General features: G+C 38.2%; 1 protein-coding gene across 1 annotated transcript in view; it reads left to right on the forward strand.

Moving 5' to 3' along the window:
* The window catches only part of SLC2A13 (solute carrier family 2 member 13), a 357,230-nt gene that overhangs the window by 231,917 nt on the left and 105,133 nt on the right, over nt 1-20,180 (forward strand). Inside the window, exon 5 of the mRNA XM_021690384.1 lies at nt 16,014-16,177. Coding sequence (XP_021546059.1) covers nt 16,014-16,177 — 164 coding nt within the window. The remainder of the gene's footprint in view (nt 1-16,013; nt 16,178-20,180) is intronic.

The following is a 20,180-nucleotide window of genomic DNA, read 5'->3' on the forward strand; positions in this document are numbered from 1 at the left end:
CCACTCCCAGAAGCTGCCCCAAGGATACACCCTTGAGATAGAAATGTGGTGTTGAGGCTGTTTGGACTGGGTACATGTCTGAACCCAGTTAGGCCTCTATATAAAATTTTAAGATTCTAGTGGACAGGTGTGGAGAACTAGTCATCTTGCAGCCACCCAAAATAGGCTTCATACGTTCCCCTATTCATTAAAAATGGGGCCCCAGTTTCAAATTACACCCAGGAAGCCCTGAGGAGGTTGCAAACCAACAATTTCTTTTCTTTGAAGATTTTATTTATTTATTTGACACAGAGAGATAGTGAGGGCAGGAACACAAGCAGGGGGAGTGGGAGAGGGAGAAGTAGGCTTCCCACTAAGCCGGGAGCCCAGTGCGGGGCTCGATCCCAGGATCCTGGGTTCATGACCTGAGCCGAAGGCAGACGCTTAACAACTGAGCCACCCAGGCGCCCACAAACCAACAATTTCTAAAGATGTTCTTTCTGTTATTTATATTCCCCTGTGATTCTGCTCTTTAAATTTATTTTAATCCATTCTAGAGCTCACAGTGGAGAGTTGAGTTTGCCTCTGAGACAGGCTGGTGCTCTATATCCCCTTTAGGGGAGAGCACACTTCAGAGATACCCCTTGTAACAGGCTGGCTGCCTTTCCGTCAGCCCATCTCTGGAGGTTTCTTTCTAACTAAATGCTGTTTTATGATTTTTATATTTTGTGTATTTCACTACTGATGACAACTTATTTAGCAGCAAAAGTGCTACACCTAAATGAAAGACTTTAGCTATAGACAATGAAAATACTTTTTATGCAGAGACAAAAGATACGTAGTGTGGTAAATGTGAGTAAGGGTTTATGTTTTGCCCTGTATGCAGAATGAATACACCGAGTAAGAATTTCCCTAATGGCTTATTTGGAATCCTGAGTATGTGTAAGAATGGAATGTAGAGTTTTTATGTTGAGTTAATTACACTGTAAAAATGCTTAGCGTTGACTTTTCTCAGGTTTGCACTTTCATAAGGTGTTTGTGGTGATTAACATGAGCAAAACCTATCTGGACACTGCTTAGCATAGAGTAATTACTCTATAGATGGTATTTCTGCCATTCCTCTTTTATCAGGAGATGAGAGTTCTGCCATCAATTCCAACTTTCAAATTGAGTTTCACAGACTCAGAAAATGTTCAATAAATGTTAGCCATTACTCTTGTTGTTTTTCCATTCTGTATTTTCTTATAAAGCAGCCTTAGTGTTTTCATCATAAGAAACAAGAAGTGAAAGGGGCATTTTAGGAATATAATTCTACACGCATAAAGGAAAGTAGAGAATTAAGACAGGGCAATCAATTTAAACAAAAATGTTTAACTCAAAATATTTTTCTAATTCGGGTTTTTCAGAATTAGCAAGACGATTCAGTGCTTCTCTGTAGTATCCGAGAATTAACATGAATGTCTTTCATGTATTATTCCCTCAATAAATGTATGCTGACTCTTTATAATTGCTTTCCTTCTTCAGGTCCTATTTCATGTGTATACGTAGGCAGAATTTTTCTTTGTCATGTGTGAAAGGTCCTGCAGTGTCACTGAAAATGGATCACGTATGTCCTGGTGCTGCCTACATGCACTGGAACCAAGTGTAGTTTTCGGGGTTTCCATTTGAACATCAAAGGACATGGTGCTGTCACTGTGCCTACATCAAGTCAGCAGCCTTATTTACTATTTAGTAATACACTGGCATGTCAGGCCTCTCTTTGCAGTCTTTTTTGCTCAGGGCTGTTACAGCTCAACTAGTTCCTCTGCTGTTAAAAAATTGATTAGCTTTCTTTCCCCAATATTTGGAAAAGGATAAATAAGATTTATTCATGTTACTTCGAAAGACCGTATTCACTTCAGCTCTTCCTTCCTGCAGAAACAGTTTGAGGGCTTCATTGAAGGTATGGAGAGGCAATAGATACAATAAACTTTAAATTTAGTGATTTAGGCAATAGAGCAAAATAGGAAAAGATTATTCCTGCACAAGGAACTTGCTGTATAATAGTGTCTGTGTGAACTAGGTCACAAAGCCTATCTTGTTCAAAGTGGTCTTGGAACCCCCCCACCCCCCAAACACACACGTTAGTATCTCTTGAAATGACTCAGAATCCTGGCTGGGTGGGTGGGAATGGTTGGGGCTGAGTGGCTGGGGATGAGCAGAGAGCATGGACAAGTGGGAATCTTGCATTTGTTACCATCTCCTGATGATTCTTAGTCACAGTAAAATTTGAGAATCCTGTTGCTCTTAATGTTTTAGCAGCCAATAAAAAAAAAAGGGCAGACATGTCTTGTTACATGATTCAGCGTCCCTAAAATAGAAACCAATCAATTGCCTTAGGGAAGCTCAAGAATTTCTCTCTGAGTGCTTTGGTGGTAATATAATATCCATTCATATTAATCTACCATTTCATAGAAAGTTTGTTGTAATCATCTAAACTCATAGGTATTGGCTTTGATGTCTCCAACAGTTAAGTCATGGCGTATAATTGCTTCATCCATCTATAGCAGGAGAGAGAGGGAAATAGGAATTATCTTTATACTTCTTATCTGTTAGATGATGCAATCAAGTAGGATTACTTTGACACCTTGCTCATAGTATTGTGTTCTACTTCCCTGCTTATTCTTGTTCTACAAGGAGATGAAATCATCATTTAGAGAGTCAAAGAATGAGCATATGAGGGAATGTCAACGATCATTCTGGGTGTTGTTCTTAGTCTTTGAGACCTGAGCAGTTCTGTTTTCAGCATCCTGTTCCTCCAGTGTGCCTACTGCCACTCACTTCTTTGTCCTCATGTACACCAGTGGATGGCGCTCCTTTTCCACTTACCATGGATCCCCTGCATCAAAGGCTTACCTAAATGTAGTCACAAATCATTTCCCTCTCCTATGAAATCAAGATCTAGAATTTCCTTCCTGGCCACAACATCCATCCCTGCCATTGCAGTTTTTTCTAGTCAGTGAACCAAACAGGTATTTGTCATCCTGATTATGACTTACAGTCCCTCAAGCCCTTTCCAGTTCTTTTTGTGCCTGATCCTTAAGCTGGTTTTGAATGCTCTCCCTGACTAACCCCTGTGGTAGCTAGCATCGTAAAGTCCTTGCCTCTTTGAATTTGTAATTCAATCCTGGAATATGGGTAGTAGTAATATGGTTAATTGGGATCACTAATTAATTATTTAGACTGTAAGTGGAGTTAATCACTACCTTTATGTTCCATTAGCACTTTACTCTTACTGCTCTCTACTAACTTGGCCCATAGAGGTGTAATTTTTAGGGGGATGGTGGTCTCCTTCCGTGGAAATAGAGACACTGCCCTCCCCAGACAGTCCCAGGTACTACTGGTATTTTTATCTCCCACTGTGTCTGGCACATAAGAGGCCCTGAATAAATGTATTTTAACTGCATATAATTGAGACATTTGGCCATTATATACTTTTCATTAAAATATTTATTACTATTATCATGTTTAAATATTTTTTGAATTGAGAGAGTAAACCAAGTATTTATTAGTGGTGTATTTGTACTGTTTTGGATACCAAGAGGTAAAAAGCATGGATTATTTTCATTTAAGAAAATACTAAGTTTGGCAAAGGAAAAAAATAAGTATTTTTCTCTGAAGACAAACACATATATTAGTTGCTCATGATTATTTCATGTTTGTTTTATTTAAAATAATATTGAATTTAGTTCACAGAGTTGGAGGCTTATGGTGCCTGAATACGGTGTATCATGTGTTCGATATACCAAAATTTAACACCTTAAACAAAACTTTTAAATAATGTGTGCTTACTATAGAAAATTGGAAACATATAAAGAAGAAAAGGCACCTGAAATCTCACCACCTGTAGCGTGTCTTAACATTTTGGTGTATTCATTTGTCTTATTAATTTTAATAGTTGAGTTTCTACCCTCTAAATAATTTTGCATTTTCCTTTTTCACTTCATCTTGTATGCTCTTGATCTGTTTTCCCAGTCTGATTCCACAGAGATTCAGAATTATAAATAAGGTGCATAAAACTACATATCTTTGCATAATCCCAGTTTTGTGTGACCGTGCTCTAAAGTGTTGCTTTTAAATAGATTAAAAGTTTTCACAAACTTTTGCTTACAAACAAACCTTGGACTCCATTGCAGCATAAGATAAAGTACTGCTTTGTTCCTTTTTGATAGTGCCAAGAGCAGTGTTTTCATAAAGTAAATGCTGTGACCTGCCCCTTTTTCACACTCAGGCTCTTAAGCCTCCTGAGAGGAATTTTAAATAGACTATTTCCTTTTTTCCTCTTGTTGCTTTAATGAGGTATTAGATGAACACAATTTGGAACTAGAGAGATAAGAAATGATGGGAAAAAAGACTAGCTTGTATCATTGTTTGACTGAAAAATCTCACAGGTCATATACAGTCAATTTTTAATATTCTCTTCCCCAGCCATGAGGGTACCTGGGAACTCAGGACTGGCCTGTAAGGTAGAACGGATTATAGCTGAATTCAGAAAGCATGAGGAATATGTTAAAACTAAATCCTTCAGGACACAACCTTCTACCCTTCCCTTTCACCTTACCCCAAAGACTTTATTTCTTTAAACCCTCTGGATTTTTTAAATACCTTATTATGAACATTTATTATAATTATTTAAGAGATTAAAATTTAGTTGAGATATACTAAAAACCACTGCATTATATGCTTTTTTTAAGGCTGCATTTTTTGGTATATGAATTATACAGATAACCAAGATGTCGGAAATGGACTTCAGGGTAACAGTATGAAGACAATAGCTAGAATGGAGAAATCGATTAATGGAAACATAGTCTCTAAGGGCAGAAAACTGAACTAGCAGAACTTAAAAATGCTATCAATGAGATCCAATCTAATCTAGATAATCTAACAGCTAGGGTAACTGAGGCAGAAGAGCAAATAAGTGACCTGGAAGACAATATATAGATAGAAAGGGAAAAGAGGAGGCCAGGGAAAAACAACTCAGAATCCATGAAAATAGAATCAGAGAAGTAAGTGACACCATAAGCGTTCCAATGTCAGAATAATTGGAATCCCGGAGGGAGTGGAGAGAGAGAGAGCACTAGAAGATGTATTTGAGCAAATCATACCTGAGAACTTCCCTAATATGGGGAATGAAACAAACATTCGAGTCCTAGAGGCAGAGAGGAACCCTCCCAAGATCAAGGAAAACAGGCCAACACCCCGGCATGTAATAGTAAAACTTGCAAATCTTAGAACCAAGGAAACCATCTTTTTTTTTTTTTTTTTTTTTTTTTAAAGATTTTATTTATTTATTTGACAGAGACAGAGATAGCGAGAGCAGGAACACAAGCAGCGGGAGTGGGAGAGGGAGAGCAGGCTTCCCGCCGAGGAGGGAACCCGATGTGGGACTCGATCCCAGGACCCTGGGATCATGACCTGAGCCGAAGGCAGACGCTTAACGACTGAGCCACCCAGGCGCCCCCAAGGAAACCATCTTAAGGGCAGTTAGGGGGAAGAGATTCCTTACGTACAGAGGGAGGAACATCAGAATAACGTCAGACCTATCCACAGAGACCTGGCCAGCCAGAAAGGGCTGGCAAGACATATTCAGGGTACTAAATGAGAAGAACATGCAGCCAAGAATACTTTATCCGGCAAGGCTGTCATTTAAAATGGATGGAGAGATGCAGAGCTTCCATGACCGGCAGAAACTGAAAGAGTATGTGACCACTAAGCCAGCCCTGCAAGAAATATTAAGGGGGGAGGGTTCTATAAAGGGAGGAAGACCCCAAGAGTGATATACAACAGAAATTTACAGAGACAGTCTATAGAAACAAGGACTTAACAGGCAACATGATGACAATAAATTCATATCTTCCAATAATCACTCTCAACGTGGACGGCCTAAATGTTCCTGTAAAACGGCACAGGGTTGCAGATTGGATAAAAAGACAGGACCCATCCATGTGCTGTCTACAAGAGACTCATTTTGAACCTAAAGATACATCCAGACTGAAAGCGAAGGGATGGAGATCCATCTTCCATGCCAACGGACCTCAAAAGAAAGCTGCGGTAGCAATTCTCCTATCAGACAAATTAGATTTTAAGCTAAAGACTGTACTTAGAGACACAGAAGGACACTATATCATTCTTAAAGGGTCTATCCAACAAGAAGATCTAACAATTGTAAATATCTACGCCCCCAGCATGGGAGCAGCCAACTACGTAAGCCAACTGTTAACCAAAATAAAGAGTCATAATGATAATAATATGTTAATTGTAGGAGACCTCAATACTCCACTCTCAGCAATAGATCATCTTAGCAGGAAATCAACAAAGAAACAAGAGCTTTGACTGACACACTGGACCAGATGGACCTCATAGGTATATACAGAACATTCTACCCTAAAACAACAGAGTACTCATTCTTCTCGACTGCACATGGAACTTCCTCCAGAATAGACCACATACTGGGTCACAAATCAGGTCCCAACCGATACCAAAAGACTGAGATTATTCCTTGCATATTCTCAGACCATAATGCTTTAAAACTGGAACTCAATCACAAGAAAAAATTTGGAAGAAATTCAAACACTTGGAAGCTAAAGACCACTCTGCTCAACCAGGAAAGAACTTAAACAATTCATGGAAACCAATGAGAACGAAAACACATCGGTCCAAAACCCATGGGATACTGCAAAGGCAGTCCTAAGGGGGAAATACATAGCCATCCAAGCCTCACTCAAAAAAAATAGAAAAATTCCGAATTCACCAACTAACTTTACACCATAGAGAAGTAGAGAAAAAGCAACAAATGATGCCTACCTAAGCCACGCATTAGGAGAGAAATAATTTAGAGCAGAGATCAATGAATTAGAAACCAGAAACACAGTAGATCAGATCAATGAAACTAGAAGCTGATTCTTTGAAAGAATTAATAAGATTGATAAACCACTGGCCAGACTTACCCAAAAGAAAACAGAAAGGACCCAAATTAATAAAATTCTCAATATGAATTTTAAACCGAAACCACAATGAGATACCACCTTATGCCAGTTAGAGTGACAAAAATTAACAAGACAGGAAACAAGTGTTGGCAAGGATATAGAGAAAGGGGAACCTCTTACACTGTTGGTGGGAATGCAAGCTGGTGCAGCCACTCTGGAAAGCAATATGGAGGTTCCTCAAGATGTTAAAAATAGAGCTACCCTATGACCCAGCAATTGCACTACTGGGTATTTACCCCAGAGGTACAGATATAGTGAAAAGAAGGGGCACATGCACCCCAGTGTTCACAGCAGCAATGTCCACAACAGCCATACTGTGGAAGGAGCCAAGATGCTGTTCAACAGAAGAATGGTTAAAGAAGATGTGGTCCATATATACAATGGAATATTACTCAGCCATCAGAAAGGATGAATACCCAGCTTTTACATCAACATGGATGGAACTGGAGGGGATTATGCTAAGTGAAATAAGTCAAGCAGAGAAAGACAATTATCATATGGTTTCACTCGTATGTGGAACATAAGGAATAGCTCAGAGGACCACAGGGGAAGTGAAGGAAAACTGCATGGGAAGAAATCAGAGAGGGAGGCAAACTATGAGAGACTGGGTTCTGGGAAACAAACTGAGGGTTACAGAAGGGAGGGGGAAACCAGGTGGTGGGTATTAAGGAGGGCACGTGTGGTGATGAGCACTGGGTGCTATATGCAACTAATGAATTGTTGGACACTACATCAAAAACTAATGATGTACTGTATGTTGACTAATTGAACATAATTAAAGAATTGAAAAAATGAAAAATAAAATAAGGCAAAAGAAAAAAAAAACAATAGAAGTCCACTCCATCCATTCATTTAAATAAGCATTTACTAAGTGTCAAAAGAAATAGTCATAAGCTGGCTTTGTCAGTTGCAAAAGTAAATCACATGCAGACTGTTTTTTTGGGGAGTTTATGGTCTAACAGGAAATAAAATGTATATTGAAGTAAGTCTAATAGCAGAAGGAAAGTTGTGTGTGTTGTAAGAGAAGTGTTGACAAAATGCTGAGGAAAAGCAGAAGATTGATAATTCCAGAAGCAATATTGAAGAAGGAATCTAGAAAAGAAATGTTTGAGTGCTAATCAAGTTTTCATGGATTAATGTAGAACTGATCCAGTAGGTTGGTAGATTTGATGGTGGTAAAATAAAAAAAGTAGCTCTCTGATTGCTCACACTTTCTCAGTGAATATTAGGCAAGATTTCACCTGAGGCTGGATAGATTGGGACATTAGAAGGAAAGGCGGTGGGGGCGCCTGGGTGGCTCAGTTGGTTAAGTGTCTGACTTCCTTCGGCTCAGGTCATGACCCCAGCATCCTGGGATCAAGCCCTGCTTCAGGCTCCCTCCTCAGTGGGGAGTCTGCTTCTCCTTCCTCCTGCTCTTGTGCATGCTCTCCCTCTCTCCCTCCCTCTCTCTCTACCCGCCTCAAAAAAAAAAAATAAAGAAAATTAAAAAAAAAAAAGGAGGTGCCATGAAGTCATCCTTTGCAGAGCTCTAGCATGTGCATCTTAGGGAATTCCCAAGTTCATGAATCGAATTCAAATTGTGTTTGTCTAGAGCCTTTCAGCTGCTGGGTATAAATGCAGAGTAGAAGAATAATTGGGTATAAGTAAGCACAGTTGGTGTTTATGGCATGGATATGATAAAGGGGGAACAGACCAAGGAATTGGAGAATGGTGAAAAGAACATGATTGTTATAATGGTTTGGGGAACTATATTTTCAAGGCAGTGTCAGCATTACTTGGAAACTTGGTGGAAATGCAAATTCTTGGTCCTAGACGTACTGAATCAGAAACTCAGGGTTGGGTCCAGCGCTCTGTTTTAACAGGCCCTCCAGGTGATTCTGTAGCACATCTGGACCTGAGAAGCACTGGTTTGGGAAATCTAAATGGATGGAGACATTAAGTACAATTATGGGAAAGGAGCAGAAATGGGTGATGATAGATAACTAAAAAGAGGAAAGTGTGTGCATGGCTCAGCTTCTCCATGAAAGTAGAAGAATTCAAGTGAGCCGTGAGGGTGGGCAGTGCTGAGAGACTAGGTGAGAGACTAAGATACTTGAAGGATTTCAGAAGTGGAGCAGGTAGGAGACTCAGGTGATGTCTGGGTGGTCCATGTTGAGGCTACTCTCACCAAGAATCATGACACAGAGGTAGAAGTGGAGAAGAACACTGCCAAGCAGGTACAGAAGTCACCATTGAATGAGGAGTGACCAGAAAGTAAGCGGCATTGAAGAAGGAAGGTTAGGGGATAGTCTAGCTAACCTCTTCGCTCCTGTCATCTCTCTAGCTCCTCAGGCCTCCTCAAGTATATAGGATGTAAGAGAACAACAGCCAGGATCCCACATCCAAGTTGTAAGAAGGTGGTGCCCTCATGTCCAGACTTCGTTCATGGGGCACAGGGAGAGCATGGGAGGGCAGGGACAAGAGGAAGATTGAGGCAGATCAGTGAATGTACAGGTTAGTGTGGAAGTAAATGACCAGGTGGAAACGGCTGACCTGAATCTCTTGGACTCTTGCTTGTTGCTGAAATAAGTAGGTGTGTGAGACATGACGGAGCAAGGTGAAAGCCCTGGCATCTGATGGGATGAGGGTCAGCACTTGTTTAGTTACCTGACAAAGACGGCTATGAGGAAATGATGCATATATACCTTCAACATTTTATTTTTAGTTGTACGATATTTACTTATATCCACTGCTTGAAATTCCAGGTTGTTTCTCTTGCATAAATCACACTTGATATTGTTACCTATGGAATCCAGCTTTTAGGTTCCTTTCACACAGAACAAGAACTGAAAGATACTTGAGAAGAAACCTAAAGGCAAAATCTTCTAGACTTTTACATTTTATCCCCGACTGTTTACAGTTGTGTTGCCCACACAGTTGGTTTTTGTTTTTTTGTTTTTTGTAATAACTCACCTTTATTCCTTTATTCACTCTTTCCAAAGCATACAGTTTTGTTTTTAATACCTCTTTTTTAAGCATCTTATGTTCCATTGCTTTTTGTATTATTTGATTACATAATATAATGGGCATAAACAGGATTGGGAAAAAAACACACCTGATTTGATTTACATACAGCTCAACAGATGGGAGATGCATGCCTGCATGAAGTCCCACATGTTCATTTTCCTGTAGGCATATGGTTTATAGAAAGAATAGGTTAATCTGACAAATTGCTGAATTGCAAGTCAGAATAGAGAGCTTCTATCATTATTCTTAGTGTTGCTTAGAGCAAGGTCAATGATCTGGCTGAGTTGGGTGGGTGAGACATGAGGACATCTCTCCTGAAGTTTCCAGAGGTTTGAAGCCAGGGTGAAGGAATTGGTGGTCTCTGAGACGGAAAGTAGGTCACAGTGGGAACACTGAGGGTCTGTAGAATCCCTTTTAACTTTCTTTAACACATTTTTACTTTGTTCTTCTCCAAACACTCATGACATAATTTAAATTATGGAAAATGCTTTGTAAAATATTAAATGTGATTAATAATTATACTTTCTGAGGATCATTATGATTTTGGATTATTGTTTGATTTAAGCATAGTATGGTATAATGTGTTAGCTCAAAGTACATGTATGATATACATGAAATCCTAATTTCTACTTTTCTAACTTCTATTTTTTGCTTTATGGCTTGCACCCAATAATATAGAAAGCTAATTTTTTACTGTACAAAGTACATAAGATAGGTTTGAAAATCTTAATCATTTTTTAAACAGTTTTTAAGATGTTTGTATTTAGGTGAAACATTTTTTTCTTAAAGCTATCGGTGTGTTTTCCATAGTTATCCATGTTTTTAACTGTATAAATACCATCCCAGTGGAAAAATAATTTTTTTTCAGTTAAAATAACATATTTTATAAGAATGGCATTTTAAATTCTATAGTCAGTGGACTTTGCCATATGATACAAATATATTTATAATACAGAACTAGAAGAGCCAAACAATGTAACTTAGCTAATAAGAATCTTCCAGGCCTTACAGTCAATCAGCTCTGCTCCATAAGTTCCCATCTTCTCATTATCTTCTCATTTAGCTTGGTCTTTATCCCAAGTGTGAAAGTAACCCACAAGTTTGTTGAGTAAGACAAGGCTCACAGATAACCGAATTTGGAAGCTGTCTGCAGCGCTGGAGGAGTATATTCCACATCTGTTTTATTCGGGAAGTTAAAGTCTCTCTAGTTTCATACCAGAAAAAGTTTGTCTTTATTATGAACTGATACGTTTTGTTTTGTCAGACGGTTAAAACTATTGTTTACTACTCTGCTTTGGCTACCGGGAATCTTAGGGCTAGCCTGTCGTTACTTTGTGGCCACAGTTTTTATATAATCATCTTCATCATCTACCTCTCTTACCAGTCTTTTTGTTTTAAGGATTCTATCATGTGTTTTATATTATAAATATTCTTAATTCCCTTTTGAAACTTGGTGGTGGATAAATTCAATAAACTCAACAACTATTGAGTACTTACTTTTTACGTTGTTAAGTCTGTTGACCTGGCAATAGTGAAACTGACAGGTATGGCTTTAAGGAGTTGGAAAAAAAAATTTTTTTTTTCCAGAAATCCTTAGAAAATGCTTTGTTTAAATATAGCATAAAGGAAAATAATATATGTATTTTGCTAAGCGTGTAAAGTGCACGTTTATTCTTTTATTGCTAGTTTAAAGTCCTCATCAAGATAGATGGCCATTATCAAAGCCTAGATGTTTTCTAGAACTATTCTGTTTTATTCAGAGTTAAAATCCAACGGGTCTCAAATAATCTCTGAGATAACAGTGCATAGAGAGTCCAGCCATTTCTGTTCTTAGATGTCCACAGAGAGCTGTGAAGCTGGTCTTCTGTGAGAACACACTGCCCTCAGGCCTTTCAGCTTCACTCTGGGGACGAGCTGGTATGTGTGAGGTGACCAAAGGTTGCCCAGGGAGTCCTTGAAAAAGATGATAGTTTGTCTGATAGGTACTCTAAAATGATTTTGAAAAGAGAAAGGCATCCCTACTTTAGTCTAAAAGGAAAGAAAGCCTTTTTTGGTTGTTCATATTGTTCTTTTATGAAAAAGACTCTTATGCTTTGTGCAACTTTTAAACAAACACCGAGTCCCTTGAACATTCAAACTACTACCAAAAGGCTTAGAAGATTGTAAATACAAATGGTAGTCCATTCCGTAAGTGGTTGGCCGGTAGCACCATTTACAAAAACCTTGGAATTCACACATTTTAAAATGTAAATTCAATGTATCTTTTCACCACGACCTGACTGAAAAACTAGGTTCATGAATTATTCTGCCCTAGATATGTCATCCCCTGCCCTATGAAAGAGAATCCAGTTATTGCCTGAATTTTTCTGGAACCGATCGCCCTTTAACTGAATGCCCTTGTCTTTTCCTTCTAATTGATGGCCTTTGCTTATTTTACTGTTTATTAACACTTTTATTGTGTGTGATATGCAGAATAATGCCCTCCCCCTCCACACCAAAGATGTACATATCCTAGTCCCCACAACCTATGAACATGTTACATTACATGGCAAAGGGAAGTTAGGTTGCAGATTGAATTACATCTGTTAATCATTTTACCTTAAAACGGGGAGATTATTCTGGATTATCCAAGTTGCCCCAGTGTATTCACAAAGGTCCTTAAATGTAGAAGAAGACAAGTGATGTGACATGATAGACACTTGACCACTTTCCCTGGCTTGAGGTTGAGGAGGGCCTCCCACCCCCCCACCCCCCCGCAACCCCCACCCCCGAGCCTGGGAACATGGCGACTTCTAAAGCCTAGGAAAGGCAAAGAAACCTGTTTTCCCTTGAGCTTCCAGAAAGGAATGGCCTCCTGACACCTTTGATTTTTGACACCCAGTGAAATTCATGTCAGATTTCTGACTTACAGAACTGTTAAGACAGTATATTTTTGTTGATTTAAGCCACTAACCCTGAGGTCATTTGTTATGGCAACAATAAAAACAAGTACATTTACCAGTGTTCCAAGAAAGGAAGAACGAAGATCAAACTCTAGGTACTCCATCCAGGAAAAGATTTAGTGTAATGTTGAAGTTGCAGTGCTTGCTGGCAAGGAGATAAAAGGCCGTCAGTGAATTTCAGCACCCTGCCCTCATTGCTTCCTATTAATGCAGAAAATTTACAGGTACCTGTTGCCAGTGTAATGACCTGAAACACACTTCAAAACACTATACCTTTGTTTCATTCAGCCTCCAGGCTGCCTGCTTGGCTATCATTGGAGTGAGCTTTTAATGAAACAGATTTAATTGTTATTTCTCTTTAAAGTCCATTTTATGATTTTCCATTGTCTAGAGAAAAAAGCCCACACATACAGCTTGGCAGTCAAGGTCCCTCGACAACAGAAGCTTGGCTGCAGCCCATGTCATACTTCTCTCTCTTATGCACCTTGTGTTAACCAAGGTAAAGTACTTATGTTCTGTGAGTCTGGCTTAGTGTTTGGCGCTTTTATTCTTCCTGCATTTCATTTTCTCTACCACCAGTGTCCTCCCAGATCACACTGGCTGGCAATTCCCTATGAATTCTTTGAGACTCAAACAAAACATTAAATTCCCTGGAAAATCAAGGAACATACCACATCAAATAAAATTGTTTGGTCTATCCTTTATGTCACATTATGACTTGTATACACTGTGATTTTAAAATTATTTCCATTTCATTCTGTTTCATTCTGTGAGTTTCTTGAAGATAGCAAGTAGGTCTAATAATATATTTATGGGATCTGAGTAACTCACATAGCTTATACAGTAGGTACTCAGTAAATAAATATGAAGTGAACAAATGATTATGTTACCTGACCTGGCCAACCTACCACAGAGGTATCATTAGAATGCAGATTTTGGATTCCCAGGCCAGTCTTTTGTTGTATTCTGCCAATAAAACTTAAGTAGTATAAAAAAAAATTTTTTAGTACCTAGGGAACATTTTCATTTTAAGTAAAATTTTGACACTGACCAGCTTACTTTGTTTGATACCATTTCCCCTTCTTTATCCCTTAATTTAACACTTGGAATTTCATGATTTTATTGTATCAAAATGAAAACATGAAAATAGTTTCTCTGTCTTCTTTAGTTTCTTTTCATGGATCTGTTTGCAAGACTATTTTGTGTGTTGGGGCGTCTGGGTGGCTCAGTCAGTTAAGCATCTGCCTTCGGCTTAGGTCATGATCTCAGGGCCCTGGGATGGATCCCTGCATCGGGTTCCATGTTCAGCACAGAGTCTGCTTATCCCTCTCCTTCCCCCTCTGCTCCTCCCCCCACTCATGCACTTGCTCTGTCCCTCTCAAATAAATAAAATCTTAAAAAAAAAAAATTATTATTTTGTGTGATGATCTATATTTATTTATTTAAATATTATGAAAATATCAAGAAGACTGAAATGTAATCAAATAGCATGGCAAGTATCAAATTCCTTTGACTTTAAATACTTGAATTTTTCTCTCAGCACTTCTGTTTTCTGCCTTTTTAAATTTGTTACATGTTTATTTCTCAGTGGTTACATGTAGGTCTGACCTTGCTGCACAAGTCTTTATGAAATTGAAAATGTGTATGATAGAGCTTGGAAACTATAAACCCTATTCAGAAGGAATGAATTATTTTCATAACTTTTATTATCACTTTACACTGTGACTGTAAAATGTTCACAATTTTCACGATGATGGGAATAATTCCACTGGGGATTTCTCTTTTTTACAACTGCTGTCAGAATTCAGAATCTTAAAATGGTTGGCATAATTTTTAGTGTGATCAGTAAAACACATCCTTCATGTTACGTAATAATTTATAAGTTTGGTTTACTACTTTTAAAAAGGAAAACACTTTTTATTAAGATGAATGAGTGCGTTGGTGTTATTGCTTTATGTTAGAAGATCATCATTAATTTAGTAAATGAAGGCCATTGATAAATCATTGAAACATAAATGTATTTAAAACAGATTTTTATTTTTGAAATACGGTGAAAATGCTGATAAATATTTGGAAACTGTAGATTGTAGCTACAGACATATCCAGCTTGACTGAACATTGCTTGGATGCCCACTATCTGATTTGGATAAGCTAACATGTTTTAGAATGGCTCAGAAGCTAGGCAAAGCCATGGTTCAGAATGTCTTCAGGATTTGAATTCTGTCACATTTCTTAGGTGACTCACCAGGAGTATTTTGCTTCCTTTGTTTTAAGGACAGCTTTAAAGTAATCTTCTGATTTAGCTACTGATATTTTCATCAGAAAAGAAATGTCCTGTAAGAAACCTGTCTTCTTTAAATGTATCAGAGATATCTCCTATTATGCATCAACAAATTGGCATTATGGTTTTTTTTAGAGCTAGTCTCCAGGGAATTCATTTAGAACAAAAATGAGTCTATAGAGCCTTATCATGTAGATTGTGCTAGAGAGTTACCTCTCCGAAGATTATACTTTTCTAGAAAACACAAAACCATTCTCATGCACATCAGGTCAGTTTCTCATCGCCTTACAAAATGCCAAATAAGTGGACACATTCTTACTCCTCTTTAAAGAGGTTCCTTCTACCCGGTATCTGCCATTATATCACACTTTCCTTATTGTGTGCAATGTCTATTTATTCTTTTAAGTACATAAATTTACAATGTACGATGACTTCTAATTCGTTCCATGGACTTGGAGCTTATCCTTGATTAGTATAGTAGGTTTTAGTGAAACAACTCGCTGCCCTGTCCCTAGCTGCAGAGTACCTTTCACTTTTAAAGCCTTCAACCCTCTACCCACTTGCTTGAGTATCTTTTCTTGATTATACAAAGTTCAAAATTTATCTGAACAGAGTCTCAGTGTTGTGATCCTCTGAATACTTTGCATGAATTCCCATGCTAACTTGATGCCATTACTGTAGCTACTCATGGTCTTTTTAGGTTTACTGTATTTTTCTCCAGGAACAATTCTGTTTCTTTGAATAACTATCAGCAACAATTGTTTGATTCTTTGCTCACAGGTACTACAGTGCAACCATTCTGCAGATGTCTGGTGTTGAAGATGATAGACTTGCAATATGGCTGGCTTCAGTGACAGCCTTCACAAATTTCATCTTCACGCTTGTGGGAGTCTGGCTTGTCGAGAAAGTGGGCCGCAGGAAGCTTACCTTTGGGAGCTTAGCAGGTAGGTGACTGGATGGAGAAGTCAATTATAAACTTTTCTCTAATGATGACAAGTTCACCTTCCAAAATAAAATACCAGTTCCACTTATGATATTGTTCTCTCAGCCAAATAATAGAGTTCTTCTAGACAAAACGTTTTTTAAAAAAGAACTGAATGTTATGATATATAACTAGAATGTGACTAGAAACTGGAATTGTAAGAACAACTTGAATCTACCGAGGGTAACATTCTGCTGTTGTTATTTTTGAGTTCTGCTCAAAGGTACAAAAGTGAAAAGAATAATTGGTTTTTGTTCTTCTTTGAAAAATTTGATATTCATAAACTCACTTTTCAACATGTTTTATTTTTAAGTTTGGTATAATATGGAAGTAAATTTGGGGCATTTTTTTCTTTAAGGCTCTTTCAACAGTAGAATGTAATTTCTTCACAAAGCAGCGATAGACTCTTTTTGTGTTTGAACCAGGCTCAAATTCTAAGGTAAATTCTGGTTGGTGAAGTGTGTTTTCTATAATAGCTAAATAAGACAAAACTTTTCTCACTTTCAAGTATCTTTTGTCTTTAAATTCTGACATTTCATTATTTATTTCTGTTTCACTTGACAGAATGAGACCCACCTTTGCCATTGTCTTCACATGTTCACCATATAATTTTCTTATCTTTTTTAGATCTACAGATTCCTAATTATCAATTAGCTGTCTTCTGATAGCTCCTTTATAAGTTTAATTCGAGTAAGAATTCATTTTTCCATTAAAATGTAACGTTTCCAGGCTGGCATGAACTAAATTCTATTTTCACCAAATTATACCTTAAGACATTGATCTAATAGCACTGCTTCCGGCACTTGTCCCAGATTTTAATGAGAAAATACATTCTGAGTTCCAAACTCAGTTATTTGGAACACAGAGTCTCTCCCACCCCTTCTTCCAGAAGGAAGAGTGGAATGCTTCCACCCTCTGTTCTTGCCTAAGCAGTGGACGGACTTGAGTCTGATAATATAAGTTGAACTGAGGGGAAGGTGAGCAGAGATTGTCTGATTAAGAGGCAAAGGTAATTTCAACAGCCAAGGTACACAGGGAAGCAGGAGGGTAAGTGAGGAAAGGGGAGGGACAAGGAGGCTAAAAACCATTCATTCATACACTTGTTGAAGAAACCAGAAGTGTTTTGTCTGGAAAAAAAGACTAAAGGTTTACCCAGTAGATACCTAATTTTAGCAGATGGTAGATGTCATGAGGGCATTATTTTTACTTAATATGGGAAATATAGTCTTAATAATCAGAACTATCCAACAGTGAATTGGGCTGCCTCATTAGGATGGTAAACTCTCAACAAAAGGGTAGATGATCATCAGGTAGTGTTGTCCCAAAAAATAAATTCCTACAGTTGGCTAGAAATTGGGTTTGCTGATTCCTGAGGTGCAGTTCAACCCTAAGAAGAGGTAATAGCTGCTTTAAACATTTTTTTTTTTTTAAGATTTTATTTATTTGAGAGAGAGAGAGCGAGCGAGCACATGAGAGGGGGAGGGCCAGAGGGAGAAGCAGACTCCCTGCTGAGCGGGGAGCCTGATGCGGGACTCGATCCTGGGACTCCAGGATCATGACCTGAGCCGAAGGCAGTCGCCTAACCAACTGAGCCACCCAGGCGCCCTGCTTTAAACATTTTTAAATAGATACCTACCCTTCCTTTTGAACGGGGCCTCTGTATATTGCTACCTTTTAAGAGGTCTATTTTTTAAATAGAATTTCAGGTCTTCTTAAATTTGGGATTTGGCTTTTGAGAGCTGAGGAAAACATTTTTTCTAGTAGTCTAGTCCCTTTATTTGTTGTATTCCAAGAGACACTTTCTCATCAGTTCTGAAGGTTTTTAAGGCATTGCAGATCTAGAACCATACTGCTTGGGTTTGAATTTTCTGACTTTAGGCAAGTTTCCATTTTCTCATTAGTAAAAAGCAATTCATTCTAGTCCCTACTTCATAGGGTTATGAAGAGGACTGAACACATTTATACACATAAAGCATTTAAAACTCTTCCTGACACAGATAATAAGGTGCCTAGCGCATCTTAGCTACCACAGCATGAGCAACCGGCGGCACTTTTCTTTCCTGCCTTGTTTTCTTTTCAGCCAAAACCGCCAACACCCCAGCTGTGCACACTGCTAAAACCATGCAGTCATTGCTCTAGCATGAAGGAGATCTTCCATCATGTAGACACCTGAGTTCCTTGTTATGTGGCCAATTAAAGTGATGATGTAGATATTACGGTGGTTTAGGAGGGAAAAAGGCCTACTTTCTTGTCACAGGTCTCCTCTTTTACGTGTACATATAGATGCAGTTCTGGTTTTTAACTGACTTAATAGGGTCCCAGTTTACCATAATGACCAATGGAAGCTTACACATTCGGTAGAAAACGTGCTGTTCAACAGCCTTGCTAGTGGATGAGTATTACCCTTCCAGGAGATGTTCATTTCACTTTCTGATGCCAAATGATTCTGGGTTAGTTAGTTATTTCAATGCTTTTGTTTTTGTGTAGGTATCAATATTATGATAGTGCTATAAGTATTAGAATACTGTTCTGCTTAAAATTTCTTAAAAGCCTTTGATCCAGTTTTGTCCCCCTTTTTATGTTTTTATTATGATTTGTCTTAGGATACTGGGGTAAATTACGGGGAAAAGTCATATCAAAATAATTTTTGAATAGGTATTCATTCTTTAAAAATTACTACAAATAAACTATGTGTATCTAGACCTGGACAAAAGTACTCTTTATACAAAGAAATATAAAATATATAGTCCATGAATAATTTTAAATGGAGGACATTCTGTGGTGTTCTGACTTTTAATAATTTTTTAAAGAATTTATTTATTTGAGAGAGAGCAAGCAACGGAGAGAGCAGGAGGAGGGGCAGAGGGAGAGGGAGAGAGTCTCAAGCGGACTCCCAACTGAGCAGGGAGCCTGACACAGGGCTCAATCCCATGACCGTGAGACCACGACCTGAGCCAAAGTCAAGAGTCAGATGTTAACCAACTGAGCCACCCAGGCACCCCAGTGACTTTTAATATTTTTAAAGCTTGCTTAGAAAACTGGTCTTTCTCATAAATATTACACATTTAAAGACAGCCTCTTGATTCTTTTAATAGAATAAGGTCTATATCTACATAAGTTTATTGTAACTAATCAGAAAGCCAGAACACTGTGTCATTTTTCCCCAAATATCTTGATAGTAGAATATTTCTGAAAACATCACTCATAGGCTGTCTCCATCAGAATTACCAGAGGGCACTTATTTTGAAATATGTATTCATGGACCTTACCCCAGATGTACAAATTAGTATCTCTGAAGAGGGGGTCTGGAGCATGTACACTTTAAACAGGTTCCCCAGCTGATACTTATTTACAACAAAGTGTGCTTTATTAGAGTCATGGAAAGGGGAATTACTATTTTTTCTATGTATTTACTAATAATTCAGCCCTGCATCAGGTAGTTATAGTAACTTATTGCATCAGATATTTTTGAGCATGTTATTTATCCAACACACTTCACTTCCTATGAAGAACATCCTTATTAGGAAAATTATATTAGAATCCCAAAATGTCACAGTATACTTAGTTATGAGAGATTCTTCTCTTAAAACATAAAGAATGTGCCCAAACTGCACAGAGCACTAGGGAAGATCCAAGGCCTTCCTTTTTTTTTTTTTTTTTTAAGTTGATATTATTGAAGAAATTTGCTTTTTTTTTATTATGTTAATCACCATACATTACATCATTAGTTTTTGATGTAGTGTTCCATGATTCATTGTTTGCATATAACACCCAGTGCTCCATTCAGTATGTGCCCTCTTTAATACCCATCACCAGGCTAGCCCATCCCCCCACCCCCTTCCCCTCTAGAACCCTCAGTTTGTTTCTCAGAGTCCATAGTCTCTCATGGTTCGTCTCCCCCTCTGATTTCCCCCCTTCATTTTTCCCTTCCTGCTATCTTTTTTTTTTTTTTTTTAAACATATAA

Source organism: Neomonachus schauinslandi, chromosome 5 (genome assembly GCF_002201575.2).
Source record: "Neomonachus schauinslandi chromosome 5, ASM220157v2, whole genome shotgun sequence".
NCBI classification, from domain to species: Eukaryota; Metazoa; Chordata; class Mammalia; order Carnivora; family Phocidae; genus Neomonachus; species Neomonachus schauinslandi.